General features: G+C 37.3%; 1 protein-coding gene across 2 annotated transcripts in view; it reads right to left on the reverse strand.

Moving 5' to 3' along the window:
• Positions 1-5,221: 5,221 nt before the first annotated feature.
• SPRED1 (sprouty related EVH1 domain containing 1) overlaps positions 5,222-17,801 on the reverse strand; it is a 53,164-nt gene continuing 40,584 nt past the window's right edge. For both annotated transcript variants that reach the window (XM_015864817.3, XM_085550375.1), the window contains 2 exons: positions 10,272-10,430; positions 5,222-6,997 (listed from right to left, as the gene is read on the reverse strand). In XM_015864817.3, the coding sequence (XP_015720303.2) occupies positions 6,338-6,997; positions 10,272-10,430 (819 nt within the window). In that variant the 3' untranslated portion in view covers positions 5,222-6,337. The remainder of the gene's footprint in view (positions 6,998-10,271; positions 10,431-17,801) is intronic.

A 17,801-nucleotide genomic window follows, 5' to 3' on the forward strand; every position in this document is an offset into this window, starting at 1 on the left:
ACTATAGCAGTCTTTACAGACTCAGGTACACAGTAAAGCTCAAGAGCCCCTAGGAAAGTCATGAGCTGCATAACTACAAACAGAAGCTCGAGGTCACTTGCAAAACCTGCATCATTTTGATGATTCATCCCAAATAAGCTCTTTTTTTGAACGTGACCTAGATAATGCTCTTCTTCCTCTGTTCTTCCTCCCAGATCTCATTCTTATACACACATGCACATACAGATGCTCACACACACCCCACAGCCATGCTCAAGTGAGCCTCTGTCCAACACATTCTGGCATCTCAAGGCTCCACCAATTTCTGCGCTTCAAAGAACTCAGTGAGACGACTAAGCCCAAGAAGGAAGGAAAACCACTCCATCAGACTGCAGAAGTATCTTTGAAAGAAAAAGGGCTCTCAGGTTCATAAGTAGCATTCTTAAAGCACAGCTGTAACACCAACATGAAAAACAAGCACAGAGGATCCTGCACAGCAGATGATCCTGCGCTCAGCAGCATTTCTGAAGGCCGATGGTGACAATCTTCCCAAACCAATTTGTTCCACCATTTTGGTTTCAACGTACTTTCAAGAACTGTTAGTATTACCGATGGGCTGTTAGGGCAAGAGAACACGCTAAGAATTGTTTAGAACTTTGTGTTTTACAGTTTTCTTGTCTTCCTCAGAAGTTGTCCAATCATCTATTGTAGAGATCACCACACTACTTATTCTATGGACAACTACATGCAAGAGGCAAATGAAAATTTATGTAAATCTTTAAGAGACTCAGAAACATACTCTTAGGAAGCTGCATGGAAGGGAAAACTTCTAATATGGTAATAATTAAAAATAGATGCAGTACTTCACACTTTTGGCTCTAATAATACAATTTCCAAAGAATATAATGGTGATTCAGTAGTCCACAGCTATAACAATCACATACATACCATACAACCTGTACCAACTCTATGTGCCAGAGAAAACTGAGGAAAGCTTCAGTCAACACAAAGAGAGAAGGAACAAGTAACAGCAAAAACATGGGAAAAACCAAGTTGTTGTACTACTTCCCTGACAGATAATATAAAGCTACAATTAAAAAAGCACCTAAGTACATTGGAACTCCACTGGCACATGCATATGAAGGGGGCAGTCTGCTCTGGCTGAGGGACAGTGATAGCTGCTGACAGCAGTAAATTGGTTTTGTGCAATTGTAGCTTAATTCTTAAAAGGAAAAAAAAAAAAAGCATATTTAATACTGAGTTGCTTTCTAATGCATGTTCCTGACAGAGACCTACAATATTCTCTAAGAAAATCTCCCTTCTTTGTGCCTTCATTTCTTCACCACTTTCCTTTCTCTAGTAGAGAAATCACACAGTAAAAGCTCTGGTACCAGCAGTTAATTGTCCACCATGATTACATTCAGCAAGCAAAGTTCTTCTCACTAGGAACTGATTAGAAGAAGTGTGATAATTAGCACACTGGTTGTAACCAGAAAGAAAATACAAGAACTAAAGGCAAGTGAAGTTCAGCTTAGAATAGCCCATCCTAAATTCTGACCACTGAGCTTAAAATTGCAGTCTCTCAAGTTTCTACATCTTCACTTCCAGCTCCATTTTCCATCATGAACAGATTTTTTTTATTATTATCGTTTGTGGTGGGGGTGGTGGAATCCTGAATAGAGATTTATATTACATAAAGGAATCCTGGCCTGCATAGTACGATGGCAAGAGATGGCACTGCTGTTGCTTAAAAGCAAGGACATTTTTTGTTTACAGTGGTTTAACAACTCTTCAGAACAGATCTCACAGTGAAATGTGGGACCTCCAGGGCAATGCAACGCTTCGTTTTGATGGATTTTAAATATCAGAAAATGGTTTGATCAATGTTTCACTTACTCAACGCACAGAACACCGTGATCAAACATTACCTGGATATATTTCCATACCTGATATATTTTTATTCTGTTCTTGTGCTGTAGCACTTGACTTCATAGGCACCGTTCTGAGTAATCCCCACACAGAATGGAACAACGTGTCAGATGTTTCATTTCAAGATAGTTTTAATCAGGTAATTACAGGGGGGAAAAAACACAAAAACATTTAAACAGTTTTTAAGGTGTTATCTGCTATGTCAGCTTACAAGGATATGATGTATAACAAATCCATTACAAATGTAAAGGCATATTTACATTATATACTCAAAGTAACAAGCTGTATTTATTGGCATAAAAGGAAAAACCTACGGGATGAGTTAATGCAATGATACATCAATTAGCAGAAAGAAACAGCAGTGAAGGTTTAATGGAGGCACTTTGAGGTCATATATGGGTGGAAAGCAAACAGCACCAAGCAAAAGGAGAAAATTCTGTACAGATTATACTGGAGCCTCAAAGATGAAGGCTGCTTCTTCACCAAATGCTTCAATTTCTTCAACTAACCATGAATTTTGCAATCAAGAAAGAGAAGTTCTCAGGAAAGCAAAGAAACCCAATCCTGCCTTGTTCCTCAAGCCCACCCTTCCTCGTATTTGCCAGTGCATCAAAGGAAAGGGAAATTTTATCCACCCCACTGCTGCACTAAAAATACCAGAAAGCAGCTTTTAAAATCTACTATTTTGTTGCCAGCCATGACCCAGATCTTCAGTCCATTGAGATAAATGTATCACAGTGCTGGCTGCATACTGTGTCATATACTCTAAAAAGATTTAAAGTCCAATATGAACCCGGGCATTATTTAATCAGGAGTTGAGCATTATCCTCCAGGTACACGTGAACAAAACGTTCTGAAGAGAACATAACTGAAAAGGGAATGTGACATCCCAACACACAAAATTAAGACATTCTTCTGAAGACTTTGTTTTCCTAGAGGAGCTGGGTTAAGCCTGCTCACAGCATCCCTTACATAAGCTCTGAGAAGGCAGCTGAGGTTTGTGCCATCCTTTGCTGCTATTTACTAAGCAGTTACCATAGTAATTGTAGATTTTCAGAATATTGCTTTAATCTTGCACGCAGCTGTGGGTGTAGCCCTCTGAACCACTGCAGTGCATAAGGAGGTACACAGGCACACCTGTGTATTTAGGCTCCAATCGCATCACAAGTCAAAAAGCCAGATTTCTTCTGCAGGAATACCAACGTGCCTTCAACTTTGTAGACAGGAATCTCTCACACCTAACGACACCACCTGGAGAAGTTGTTCCATTCCTCATTTTTATGCTTTTATGCTTTCATGCAATAAAGTACGACAGCCTAACAGAACGCACAACTAAACCTGTGTTAATTTTCAATTAACACTAAAACTTACTGAGGCACCGTGAGATAAAGAATCCCTTCACGATGCCATACATCCATTGGTGTAAATTCATAGTTACAAACTCTTTCCGCAGCCCTAACGCCGCAGCAAAGCGCGTTACGTGACGGCGCGGCCGGAGCTGCGTCTGGGTGAAGCCCGAGAGTTCTCCCCCAGCAGATGGCGGACGAGCGCCGCTATCAATCGGTTTCCCCCACTTCCTTTCAAAAGGAAACGTTTAATTTTCACGGTAACTGAGGCTCTCAGTGAGAGAAGGACTTAGTATGCACCGACGGTTTCCCAAGGCTCGGGTCTCCCCTCCAAGCAGCACAAAGCTCCGCTGCCGCATGCCTGGCAAGCTCCAGCTCTGATGCCCAGGGAGAGGGGTGTCAGGGCTGGGGAAGGAATGTCTCGTTTTCCAAACGCTTAAGAAAACGGCTCAGAGGAGAAAAGATTTTATTTGCTGTCAAAAACATAAAGACACACAGATTTAAAAGCCCGTTTCTGCAAAGGGTTTGATCTGCATACACCATTTGTTACTCCTAACTGCAAGCGTGAATAGGATCCCTAACACCAGGAGAGAAAAAAGGATGCGTGCATCCTACCAAAAGCACCCCTTATGTAACTGTACTTCTGCATTTCTCTTCACTAATCTCAGAACGGGCATGCGGGCTGCAAGTTCCATCACAAGAAGGAAAGTGAACACTGTGAAACGTCACCAACCTTTTTTTTCAGATGGAACAAGTCTTTAAAGGGGAAGGCAAAAAGATGAACACAGTTTAGTAAAGCAGTTAAATGCAAAACGAGAATATTAATGCACACATTCAGTAAAAATATTAAAGCAGATATGTTTCATATAAAATACAGTACTAGTGCTCAGAAGGAATTAAGTTCATTTCCTTCTGCAGTATATACAGAGTAGGATTCTACAGTATTTACCTATAAAGCCAGCGAGTTCTGTTCTTGGGTCATTCACTCCCCTCTTCGCCTTGAGTTAAGAACCTAGCACTGAAAAATATGAAATGCATCCCATTCACAAGGCAGACATTACTAGTTTATATTTTATCCTTTTAAGGTTAACAGTCTATTCCAGGAAACCAAGTTCAGCTGAAGACGTGCTCAGCATGACAATCAACCAGAGCAGCAGCAAATAATATTAACAGTAAAAACGAAGACTGCTGCTACAGCATCAGATTTGTGGAATTAATTCATCCGACGAACTCATTATGAAACTGGAAGCTCTTTCGTAACTACTACAGTTATCAATAATGCTTCTTCTTTTCAATGTGAAATAATACTTTGAGATGAGCTATGTACATAACGTGGGCAATTCAAGTCATAATGTAAATATTAGTGTTTTCTTTTAAAAAGTAACTCACGGACAGATGATGTTGTACACGTTTGTTTCCTTTAATTCTGTGCTACAAAAGAAAACTAAGGGCACCAAACTACACAAGCGATACTGAAAAACACATAGGGTGAGAAAAGTTACACGCATCTTTTCAACTCAATTGCTTTTGTTTAACATGGGATACTCTGAGGACGGTCCGCCCCATTCCAGCTGCAACAGCAAATTGGCACTTACCCTACCGAATGATTATTTTTATAGTTTTACATATTTTTTAATGAGAAGCAAATGCTTCTTACTTCATGACAGAGCAAAATATGTTTTCAAAAAATTCTCTAAGGGTTAACTGCTTAATTCTTTTCTGAAAATTAAACACGTAGTGAATACAAAGCTGTACCAAATATGCACAGCACCACGTGCGTATACACGCACTCCCCCATCCCACTCCCCAGGTTCCCTCCTAATTCACTCCATTAAGTTCACTCCAATTTTGCCTGGGCTTACTTCTCGAGACTTCTGCAGTCTTTCCTTTGTTCAAAGCCAGTGGCTTTGTTCTTGCACGTTCAAGTAAGAAAAAGTTGCAGTTCAAAATAATGAAAACGATTTGACTTTTGTTATTAATCTTTTGTTTTAATCATAGTACTCGATAAACAGTTGAACAGGATCCTAGTTTAACAGAAAGATAAACAAGAACACTGATGACAACTCGTTACAACTGCCTTAATGTACCTTTTGCTTAATGAACGTCTGTATACGTAATAAAGTATTTTCTGGAGGATGCCCCAAAAGAAAACAACTTGCTGGTTGAGCAACAGAAACAACTTCCTTTTTGCTATTATGTTGAAATCAAAGTCATTTATATATAAAAATAAATGTTATGTTCTAACAAGAACATTTTAGACAATTACATCTGTGCTTAACAAAAAATATTGGTCACTCAAGACTAGAATAATTAATATTTTAAAAGTTTTTAGATTATCAGAATGTATGGATACAACTCAACACAAACTGTAGCTGAAGGGAAACAGGACTGAAAATATCAATTTGTCCATCTGGAATAAAAATGCAACTAAATTAACTAATTAAATATTTAAAGTACTACAATGGAATGTGACAGTAGATATGGTCCATACCTACTAGACCAGAGGGAAGGGAAGTTTAACATGTAATAATTCGTACCTTACACATTTAGTTAAATATAAACATTTGTTATTTATACATAAAGTCGCTTCCAAAAAACTATTAATAAGTGATTTAGTTGCACTTAAAATCAGTTTCATTTCTCAATTGCCGAGTATTAACTTTTCTTAATCTTAAATCAACTGTCACTAGTGCACTTTTAGTTAAAATTTCCCCTCAGGTAAGTTTTAATCCTTTTAAAAGAGCCCCCTCACCTAAACCATGAATGTACAAAGTGGCAAAAGTTAATCCCTTTTAGTATAATCATAGTTTATATACTCATTTTATAGCCAATAATAAGAACAGGCTTTCCTTTGCAAAATCTCCTTCACAACTCGCAACGAACGCCACGCGCTCAAAGGAAACAGTCAGGCGTGGCAAGCACTTGTAAAATGCCAAGGTCTGACAAGTCTTGTTGCTTCTTCCACATCGAGCATCTCTTACGTGAAAGAAGATTCCCTTCGGCTTGCCAAAAAGCTTCCACAAATCCAAGTTAGATGCTTCCTGGAAACAAAGATTTTCAGCTCTGTTTGGCACAAGACTGATTCATCCTGCAGCTTTATGCTTCCCTCCACAGCACCCACACGCCTCACCGCAGTGATGGCATGCTCTCAAGGGGAGGTAGCAGCACATACACGGAGCAATGAACGACAGCGCTACCAGTGCTAACCAGCGTAAGCAGAACTTGTCATCGCTAGTGTCACACGAGCAAGGATCAGAGAAGTCTCCTTCCGAGTCTGACATGCAGTGATACAGCATGCTCTCTGCGCAAAGCATGCAACTAACTTGGTAGATACATCTTTTAATAGGATCCGGAGCATCTTGACATTTTCCTCTGCCGTTATCTTCATGATTAAACCTTTCCTGGCAGTATATACAGCGGGAACGCTCACCATCCTCTTTTCTTCTTTTTGAGTTTTTAAATTTTGATGAGGAAGGCTGAGTTTTAAATACCACAGAACTCTTTGAGTCTTTCAGGGAATTCAACTTAGTCCCATCCCCACACGGGTATAAATAGTCAGATTTTTTACTGTCTGATTTAGAAAATGGTATATTTGAGTCTGCGTCATCCCTCTCCAGGTCGTTCTTCCACATGTCAGGATGCCTGTAGTCTGCATAACGACGTATCAAAATATCACGAGGGTTTATTCTAACGATTTCGTCTTCATCCTGAAAGCTAACGTGTCTGATCGGCTTCAATGGGACCTGAAATGACAAAGTGAGATTAGTTTACTACAGTTAAGTCTCAAATTTATGTTCACATATAATGCAAATAATTAAGAGTGGGGGATTTTTTTTTTTCCTTGCTGCATGTAAATAGGCTTTCCAGCTCTCTTACCAGTATACCACTTATGGACTTCCTCTTGATACTAGCACCACAAGGTTTCATATGCCCTCCTAATATTTTATGCCTAACAAGAGCTCTGGACATGTTGGTATCCACATAAAACTTCACACTGTGCTTCAGAATAGCCTCAAAATTTGGATTTAACATCTCACATTAGAAATTAATACAGATCAATGATGTCACTTTGCCAGTCTCATGTATTAGTGACAACCTCTAGGATTAACTCCCTGATGAACTCATGCTGACTCTCTCATGTTATCTAAGATACGTTATCCACAGCCTTCACTCTTGCTCTGAGTTTTAAAATTTTCCCCAGTTCTGCTATGATGTATTAAATATTGATTATACAAAGCTGTGTTCCAGATTTTGCCACGTGAAAGAATACTGTCTTAAAAATTCTCCCAGAATTAGGGATTACTGAGGCTATCTCTGGTGTCCTCACCATTGCTTTGAGAGAACATACCACCTTACTAGTACTGAGCAAATTAATGATTCCTAACATTGCTGCCTTGTGAAACAATTCATGTCTGAAGATGAGGCTGCAAGTTAACATTTCCATTTCCACTTTGCAGGCATCCTTGCTGCTACTACACTGAAATCTGCATGTTCCAGTTCTGGGGCAGGAGGCAGAAGAGGAGAGAATAGCTTCTTAAAATATTCTTATACAATCACAAGTTGGCATATCCATAGCCTGCTCAATAAACCTTGTGTGGTATGTATTACAGGACTGTAATATGAGCTGCTCTGCCCTATGAGCTTCAACTGCAGTATGCTAGTAAGAACAATTTTCTTCTTGGCTCCAAGTCATTTACTTGGACGTCCACAAGGTGTAGTGGACATACTGAGCAAAAAGACTCCATCCCATTCAGCTGACATCCCTGCTCTTCCACACTTTCCCTCTGTCCTCCTCAGTACAAGCAGTTAATTCAACCTTTTGCTTACAAATACAGACTGCTCCTAAGTTCTGCTGTGTTCAAAAGAGGACAAACAGTCCACTGCTTTAGCATCAGTAACTAGCTATGGATAACTGCTTTTTTCAAACTGTTATGAGCATAAATTTGAGGGGAAAAGTACTAAAAGCATCATTAAAATTGCATATGTTACAAGCACAAGGACCCTTACCTCACTGTTCAAACAGAATACTAAGCATACACTTAAGACATTAAAACCCACTGTTTAAAAGTTAAAACCCCGAATCAAAACCTCCGTTCCTTACCTCCCACAACCCAGATCTTCTGTTACAGTAAATACCAACAATTGTAAAATCTGACCTCTCCTCAATCTTTGTTTTCTATTTATTTGAATGTAACACAACACATACATAAAAGTATCTTCTTTTATCAAGCCCCCAGCCCTACACTTAGAAAACGCTTAAAGTCCAATATGTAACTGATACTAGGAAATCATTAAGAAAGCAAGCAATAAGCACTGAGAAAACAAGTGAACAGGTTAATAAACATTGGAAAAGCTTTATTTATAAAATTCTTTCATATTGGATGCTTAATGGGACCTATATATGAAAGCAAGACATACATAAAAACTAAGGAACAGTATATAGCCCAGATTTCATTAGGCACAAACACCAGCTAAATGCAATGAAAATTATGCATTTAGTCTTCCCATATTCACAGTAATATCTCAGTGGAGGTGAAAGCTACTGTGTAATATCTGAAGCAGGAAGTGAGGAATACAACAAATGAACTCCTCAGAGAATCCCACTGCAAACATAATCAGCCATCTGGAAATTAGGCAGAAAATCTTTATTGACATGGCTCAACTTCCTACTACTGCACCTTACTTGAAGGGTTACACCCGTAAGTAAGGCGAGGGCACTTGCTCAGTACTGCAGCCCTCTCTGACTCCCTTCGAACAGATGTACCTGATTGCTCCAAATGAAACTCTACAATAGGAAGACAACTGCAGCTAAAAGTAACATTCCAAAGTGTTACATTTAAGTTAAACACACACCAGAAGATAAAGAGCTGAAGGAGTTTGTTTTCCTGTTTTCTTTTCTTTTTTCTTTTAATAACATTGTGACAGTATAATGTGAAAGGAATTCAACTGCCATTATCACCTCTTCAGTATCAGCATGTACTTGTTATTTGACTTAGGAGCACAGTAAGGGTTCAAACATATTTATACATAATTAAAACAAAATCGCTATTTACCTCAAAAACTGCTGCGCTACATGGCCACCATGCATGGAGCTCAGCAGCAAGAGCAGTGTTTGCATGTACAGAATGTGATGCTTTGTTGACTCACATATGTTCTAACAAGTGCACAACAAGACTACACAAAAAGCACAGTATGTTGGATGCAGGTAGTGATACACACTTTAAAGAATATGTATCTACTTAAATCTGTGGAATAGTACTAACTTCAGCATACAAGAAGTGACTTCCAGCATTTTCATGTCAAATTTATATCAGATGGGACTTAATCTTTAATTAGTCAATTATATATTAGTTTAATATGCTCTTAGAACATCATGCAGTTTAAGATGATGTTTTAATTTTTTTTTTTTTTAATTAATTTTTTTTTTTTTTACGGCACAGTACTTCAAGCATTCCTCACATTACTGGTCTTTGCTCTTAAGTGTCTGCAAGCTGCTTATTACCTTTCATGTGTAACCAACAGACAACCTCCCCTTTCTGTACTGAAATAGAGTATTTAACAGGCAGTTAGCATGAATGAAGTTTCACTAAAAATACTCAGAACTGCCCCACTGTGCAATGCATCCAAAGCAACCATTTTCACAATTTCACAAAAATCTAAACAGTATTAGTATACATGTAAAAGAGATTCAGACAATGGCTTGTTTACATTCTCTAAACAACTCGGATAGCAGGTCAAAGCTGCCAGGTCAGTGATACAGAAATATGAGTTCAAAGAAAGTGAAAGACCTATTTATGTAGTCTGCTGAACGATACCTTCACAAAGGTTTACTTCTATCATTCTGCGATAATAATGCTGTATATTTCAACTGTAAAACTTTTAATGATCATTTCAAGAAGTCCACAATATAATGCTACAAACAAGGACTCAGAATGAAAATGCTGTCTTGTCAGAAGCTGCATCCCATGCCAGTAATACAGCAAGCAAAGTAAGAACTGCTTACACTGGTGGTCTTACCTGGCTAGGTTGGCTAGGAAAACAGGCTCTCCTGGTGTTGAAATCCTCAAGTGCTGAAGGCCTTACATTTGAAGTATTGTAAGGTTCACTGGTTACTACGGTTTCATGTTGGAAAAGGTGATCTTTCATTAATGAACCTGATGTATTTTCTTGAGTACTCTGGAAAAAGCAAAAAACATTCTTGAAATGATTTTGCATTTACACAAAAACTGTTCCTCAAGTACCAAGGTCATACATAAAAGCAGCAAAATTCTACACAATTTGTTAGAGACATCTATAAACACAAGTGTTTTAAAATACACATTTGTAGGTACGAATAAATACATTTCTTAACGATGAGTCAGCTTTGGAAACGAAGAGTTCATTTTCTGCAGAGCATACACAACTTAGGAGAGTCAGAGATACAGGCCTTTTAAGTTGCTTGCCAAATCTGATACAAGGAACTTCGTTAGTGTAGGAGTGGTAAACCCAGGCCCCAAGATAATGCTTTTCCCTCACTGCCCACAAGGCTGCCAGTATTTACAAATATAGAATTGTAGGAAAGAAAAATTAAGACTAATGAGGCAAAAGCCAGTCAGAATTTTTAGTATGTTAAGAAGCAAGACTGCTTAACAGATCTACTGGTAAGGAAGGGAAAAAATCAGTGTTAGCATATACTGGCTCAATTAAAATATCTAATTACAGCAAGTGTGTATTAAACAGCTAATGGCTGTCTTTTTAAAATTAAGGTTACATTAGGCAATCTGATACAGAACTGACACCATGTGGCAGTGTATAATGAGATGTCTACAGAACGTATGCCACTCAGAATGAGGAAGAGGAAGTATGTTTGGGTGGAACATTGGCTTGTGAGACGATCCAATTTTCTAAGAAGAATAGAAAAGCAAACACTTCCCAGTCTTTAAGCTGAGTGGGATATACTTGAGATACAGTGGAGCATATTGAGATAAATCTCATTAAGTTGCTAAAAAAAAAAAATAAAAAATGCTGTATGTTTTGTTTGCATTGAAAGATGCTGCAAAGTTAGCTGTCATCACTTGATAGCTCTAAGAAAATTCTGGCATCGTCCAGCTTCCAGCTATGAGAATACTTCCATTTTAACATGAAGATTTCTTATAATGACTTGAATGCATCAAGAAAACATGAATGGAGCAAACAATGAAAAAACTACTGCAGAAAATTACTGAGGAGGTACCTGAAATCTTGGCAGGTTAAATGCTGACACTGAATCGTTAGCATTCATTTATCAGAATAATTAAGAAACTTGCTCCAGAATTTCATGAGCACCTGAGACACATAAAAGCTCCATGCATCAAATTAAAATACACTCAGATTAAGTCAAAGCAGCTACTCTGTTGCTAATGTTTATGAGAAGGAGAACCATCACTAAGAACTTACATAACACTCATAAGGTCTCTGAGTGGAAAAACACTTGAATTAAGAAGTCAATTCCCTATCAACTTTAATTAATACCAGTGACATGTACTCCATGAAAGGAAAAACAGGAGTTCAATAAGGTTAAAGTTCAGCTGAAAAATACTGAAGACAGGCAAAGCTCCAAATAGAAGCACTTGCATGGTCCTTGAGCAACCCCAACACTACTAAGCCAGCCGCCTTCTATTTTCTGGTCAAATGCTGCTGGGAATGGAGTAGAAAACAATGTTAAAATGACTAACAAGTGTTAAATTTTGAAGATGTATATTAATCTTAAGAGCTAAAGAGCATCAAGTATTAGTGTACTATCAAATACCTTGCCAGCAGGACATACTTGTGAAGGTACATTTCCCAATGACACAATGTTACAAACCACTACCTAACCTTAAAATGAGTTGAGAACAACCACAGCTACTATTAATTTGTGTGGTGTAGGGTTGAAGATGCAAGAGTTGCCATGCCTTCCTTTCCAGGAAAAAAGATACCTGTCCACATGCCAGTCCCAAGTCTACTTTGGAACACTTTGCATTGCTTTCTGCCCCTGCAGGTGACACACACTCTCCCTATAAAACATATAGGCACTGATCATCTATTACAGCATTAACAGTGCCAGTTAATGATGTATGAAATAGAGTGTCATCTATAAGCACACTTTTGTGCCCTGTATGCAGCAAGTACATTGAAATACTTTTACTGAAGTCCAGCATCCCAAGTGAAGTCACACAACCTACTTGAAGGACAAATCAGGGGTGGCAGGAGATAAAGGCACTTGAACTCCATATGGTGAGAACTCTAAGAACTCGCAGGACAAATCACAGCTCACTCAGCCTACCAACCCAGACACTGAAGGTAAATGGCCTAACTTCTGAGTCTCAAAGATGGAAAGTGAATACGTAGGTCATTGATTACTATCAGCCTATAATTACTCATCATGCAAAATTAAAGAAAATACTCAACGCATTTTTAATCAAGGTGATAGTTTAAATACAGCTAAAGCACATTTACTGGTACCAGAAAGGGCTGCTTTGGACATCCTGCTCCAACGTAACATTTTATGACAATGTTATAAACACCTGAAACCCCTATCTGCAATGGAAACACTGATGACCTGAAGGGAGAAGTCCTATAAACAAAAACACTGTTGTACTGAAAATGCATTCAAGTAAAACACAAATGTTAACTTTTCCAGAAGAACTAAGTTTGGTATATTAAATATTACACACAAACACAGATGCACGCGTTCCCTTATTCTACTGCCCAAAGCAATTACATCGCCCACATTCAATATCCTTTAACCACTGACTGCAAAGTACAGTACTGGCATAGGTTATTCAGTATCATCTGCAGAGTAACCTACGCCAGTTTTTAATGCACAACGGAAATCTGGTTTGCTCCCAGCTGCTGGTATAATAATTACTGTCCTATGGTTGCTAAGAGATACTCTGAATTTTTTTTCCAAGACTACTAAAACATTTCTGTGAGCGCAGGCAAAAGGATGCTGGGTAAAGCAATAAAATGACTCCAGCTGTAGCTCTCCAACAGAATTCAAAGCCAGATGACAGCTGTAGAGAAAATGAAAACCAGATTGAGCTTCTCCTTTAAGTTTTCTCTCCTTACTTCTCCCAGTTTGCCAGAGTTAAGTCTGGGAGAGAATTCAACATTGTTCTGCAAACACTGTTAAAAATGTTCTGCTCTAAGTTTAATGATTACACAGAAGGATGTCTGAGAGACCACACTTCCGCTGCATCTCAGCTCTTGTATTTACTTCCCACGAGGCCTGAAAATCTGCTGTTTGATGGTAACCACCACAAGAGAGTTTACACTTTTGTCTGTAATTTTTAATTCTGAATAAATGATACGGGTTTCAAAATCACTCAACTTCCTTCTGCTTCAGCTACTTCGATGACTGATGGAGCAACTACTTCCAGAGCTAACAAGAAGTTCTACTACAGCCAGGTATGTACTTCTGACATGAACTATTACGTAGATTAGTCTCAGTTTGAAGTAAAAAATAAGGCATTTGACATCTTTCTTGTAAGGATGTTCTACTAGAATATATAAAGCACAGTAGAGGCTATTAGGAATTCCAATGAAGAAATGAATAAATTAAGACACCAGGTGTAACTCTGAGGAAGTAAGAGAGGGATGGAGATGTAAACAAGCTGTTGTGGATAGTGGCAAGAAAAAAAACGCATATTTTTTGAATACTACACCACAAACGCCTAATACGTATAAATAAAATTAGCTCATTTATTATTAGATTTTACTTTAATAACAAATTGATAATACATTTACTTCCAGAAATTAAATGCAGTTAAATAATGTACACTGAATACTGCTAATCTTTAGTGCTTAGTCACGTCATGTTTTTCTCTACGACAACACTGTCAAGTATATATTATTCCACAGATCCTTACAAGTTATAATGCCAAATTACTGTTGTAAAATGAAGCTTGTTTAAACCTCTGACTTCAGAAAAAATACACTGAATGCTCAGTAGTGTATTTATGAAGAGACACGTGAACCATTCCTGTCGTCTTTGCCAGCAACAAAATCCCTTAAACTGTATTTATAAGTTTCATGTCTCCTTTCCTTTATATTGGCAGATACACAGATGTATCTACTTCTGAAAGCCAACTAAAACAAACAAATAAAACAACAACAAAAACAAACAAAAACACCAATGAAACCCAACAAGATCCCACCTTAATTTATTTGCCTTCAGTTTTCTTCTGCCTCGAGTAATAAGACTCTCGCAAGCAGAAATGCTTCGCTTATTACTTCAAAACTGTTAAAGTGTGCTGATAGCCTCTAAATAACATCAATGTCTAGATCAACAACATCTGACAAACAGACTCAATCTTCTGTATTTTTCAGTTCCCAAAGGACTTACGTATATTATATTCCAAAATCTTTACAGAAGTATTTTTAAAGACATGAACTATGGCTCACATTTAGATTTATTCCTAAGAAGAGAGAGAGAGAGAGAAAAAAAAAAAAAAGATCCGAATGATTGCTTTCTTTTTGTTGCTGTTAAGCTCAATCGGTTTTAGAGCAAAAAGTTTGTATCTGGAGAGAACGAGAACCTGAGCCAATCTCTGAACAAACAAGCAAACTGACTTAAACAAGCTGCTTGTCTACTGCATTCAAAATAGCTGGATTCATACCAAAAAAATTCAAACCTCCTACCAGGACAAATTCTCAGTATATATTTCCATCCAAATACGTATACATGTACAGGATTTATTTACAAACACTACAGGAAATCAGAAAACTCTGCATTAACTCACTTGTGTGTTTCTATTTCAAATTAATCTTCTAACACTGAGAGTTACTTAATGATGTGAACAGTTTGAGTATAGTGTGCTCATTAAATAACTAATAGCAATTTTAATCATTTAAGCAACCTTTAAGAGCGAGTATCAATACCTTTAAATGGCGGCATTTTGATATTAAACTTTTAACACTCTTTGTCAACCCAGCACCTCAGAAGCTGCAATGAAGCTATGTTTTCTTCAATCACAGATTTGATTGTCATTAAAAATGTTACTTTATCTGCAAGATTTTATTTGAAGTACATTAAAAAAAAGTACCTAGTGACTCAAAAAGCAAAATGCTAGCCTAAATAGGAATTCCTAGCATGACAGGAGTTCAGTTTTAAAAAAAATAAAATAAAAAAATTTAAGAACCACATGTACAAGTTTAGGACAACCTGTGTTTCCACCTTCTACATCTGTAAAATGTGTTAAGACTCATTACAGGTAGGCACTGAGATACCAGTAACATTCCTGACTAGATCCGGCAGCTACGTGTTTTATTTAAATTACTTTATTTCCTTCCTTTAGCGTGGAATATATCCAGGAAGTAAAACAATTAATGGAACCTGGTTTACATTGTTCATCACTAAACATCTTGGTTAAAAAAATAATAATGAAAAAAGCTAGAATCATTGTTAAAGAAATTCTGTAAGCAATTTATACTATATTTGTATTTCAAGTGTACACACTTAGTATAGGATTCCTAGATAATTAGAAGCTGACTAGAACAGCCAAAGCAAACACTTTGATAGCAGATGGTGTAATTGAGAAGGACCTAGTAAAACTGAAGTTCTCAAATGTATCTTGATGACATTCTAGGGACTTTATTTTCCACACTAACTAATGAAGAAAGAAATGATGCTGAAAAACATCAACATACATGATAGTTACTACAGAGTGTTGACAGAAATAAGTTTGCTAACAAGTATGCAATAACCTTTTTGATACCCTGCTATTTTTGAAAAGCATTATGACTACTTAATATTTTTAATCAAACAGAGGAGCTGAATCCAGTGTCTGGAAGTTTGTACTGATGAAACTCAGTGGTTATAAGGGCAGCTGGGATGTTTATACACAAGCGTCAACCTCTTCTTTAAAATTCTGCCTGTACTCTAAAATGGCCTCGAATAAACATAACTCAAAAATTTTAATAGGAATCACCGAAAATGCTATTAGATAATTTGGAGAACAGCTCATTTAATAAAACAGGACAAAATAAATCACTGCCCCTTCGAACTGTATGTGTGCGCATGTATGGGGAGGTGGGACAAGCCAGCATGACTCCTTACATACATAATACATTAAATCAAATAGTCTCACCAACCTTTTAAGTTAATAACAACAAAAATAAAAAATAAAAAGCAGGATAAGTTCTACTTGCAAGAGACTTAGTGGTGGAGGGAGAAAGGAATTAATCACTGTGAAGAGAATGATCACTATTTGGCTATTTCTAGGATTTTATTCTTGATGACTGTATCTGTTGTTCCTAAAAAAACCCCACCACTTCTACACTGACATTCATAAAGCTGTAAATATGAATTAGTTATTGATATATAAATTTTATTTAAATAAAGCATAGCTACACCAGGGTGAATTCAACATTGCCTTCATTTCCTCCCCCTCTTTTACAGTATTCTAGTAGGAAAGTAATTCTACTAACATTTATTTCACCTTGGTATGCAGAGATATGTTAAGAGAAATTTGGCAGCTTTCTTGCCTCTAGGAAACAGGTAAATCTTATTTATCCAGAGTATGAATCTACAATTAGGCAATGTGTGCTGTAGGAAATTCATGAAGTACGTTTTCCTGAGTAGAAAGTAAAGAAATAATTTTGCCAGCAGTTTGCATTGAAAAGAAGACTGTATCTGTAAATACATATCACAGATTATGCATATTTACTTCTTTTCCTCACTTTCTCAAAAACAAACTTTGCAAAAACATAGAATCGCAGACATTTTGCTTCAATTTTGACATCCTTATATAGAAACATTACAGCTAGGCAGCATAATCAAGAAGTAATTAGTTTCCTCTAATCTCATTAGGCCTGCAGAAATTGCTCAATTATTAATCTTTGCAATAAAGCGTGTTTAAACAAGTCTTTTAAAGCTTATTAAGGATTGCATTAGCTTTGGCCCACATATCCTCTACTATATCAAGACTTCATTTTAACTTTAAATCCAAAACATCCAATTTTAAATACTTTAAGATAAAGCACTGAAAATGAAGAGCAACAGCAGGTGGTTGAGAGACCAACCCTCGGAGAAAAATTTTTTTATTCCACTATTAAATGGAAGAAAACCAGGAGACACTTCTGCATTACCACTGCATTGCAGCATCCTTTCAAAATATTTGACTCTTCCTCATACTATAACTTGATTCTGCAAAGTAGCCTACTAACTTCCTTGAGTTTGACTTACAGAGGTTCTACACTGCGCCTATACAGAATTTAATGTTGCATAAATGGCAAAACACCATCCTCAAGAAGACGTTTATACTATCAGTTTCCTGAATAATTGCTAAGATCCCAGAGTCAACTTGTTTCTCTAACAGCTTCACATTAAATACCTGCACTCTGAAAAGTGAATGTATGTGTGAAGACACTGCTTTCCCTGCAACTGCGAACAAAGATGACAAGCACACACAGACACTAGTGTTTTTTTACCCAGTTTTACTGCATATATGTACTATATCTGTTCATATTACTAGCTTAATTGTACAGATTCTTGCATTTACAAGGCAGTGCTACAGTATTTGATACTGGTATTTGTGTAAAGTATTG

The sequence above is a fragment of the Coturnix japonica genome, chromosome 5 (genome assembly GCF_054131305.1).
Source record: "Coturnix japonica strain WE chromosome 5, WE-NBRP24, whole genome shotgun sequence".
Classification (NCBI taxonomy): domain Eukaryota; kingdom Metazoa; phylum Chordata; class Aves; order Galliformes; family Phasianidae; genus Coturnix; species Coturnix japonica.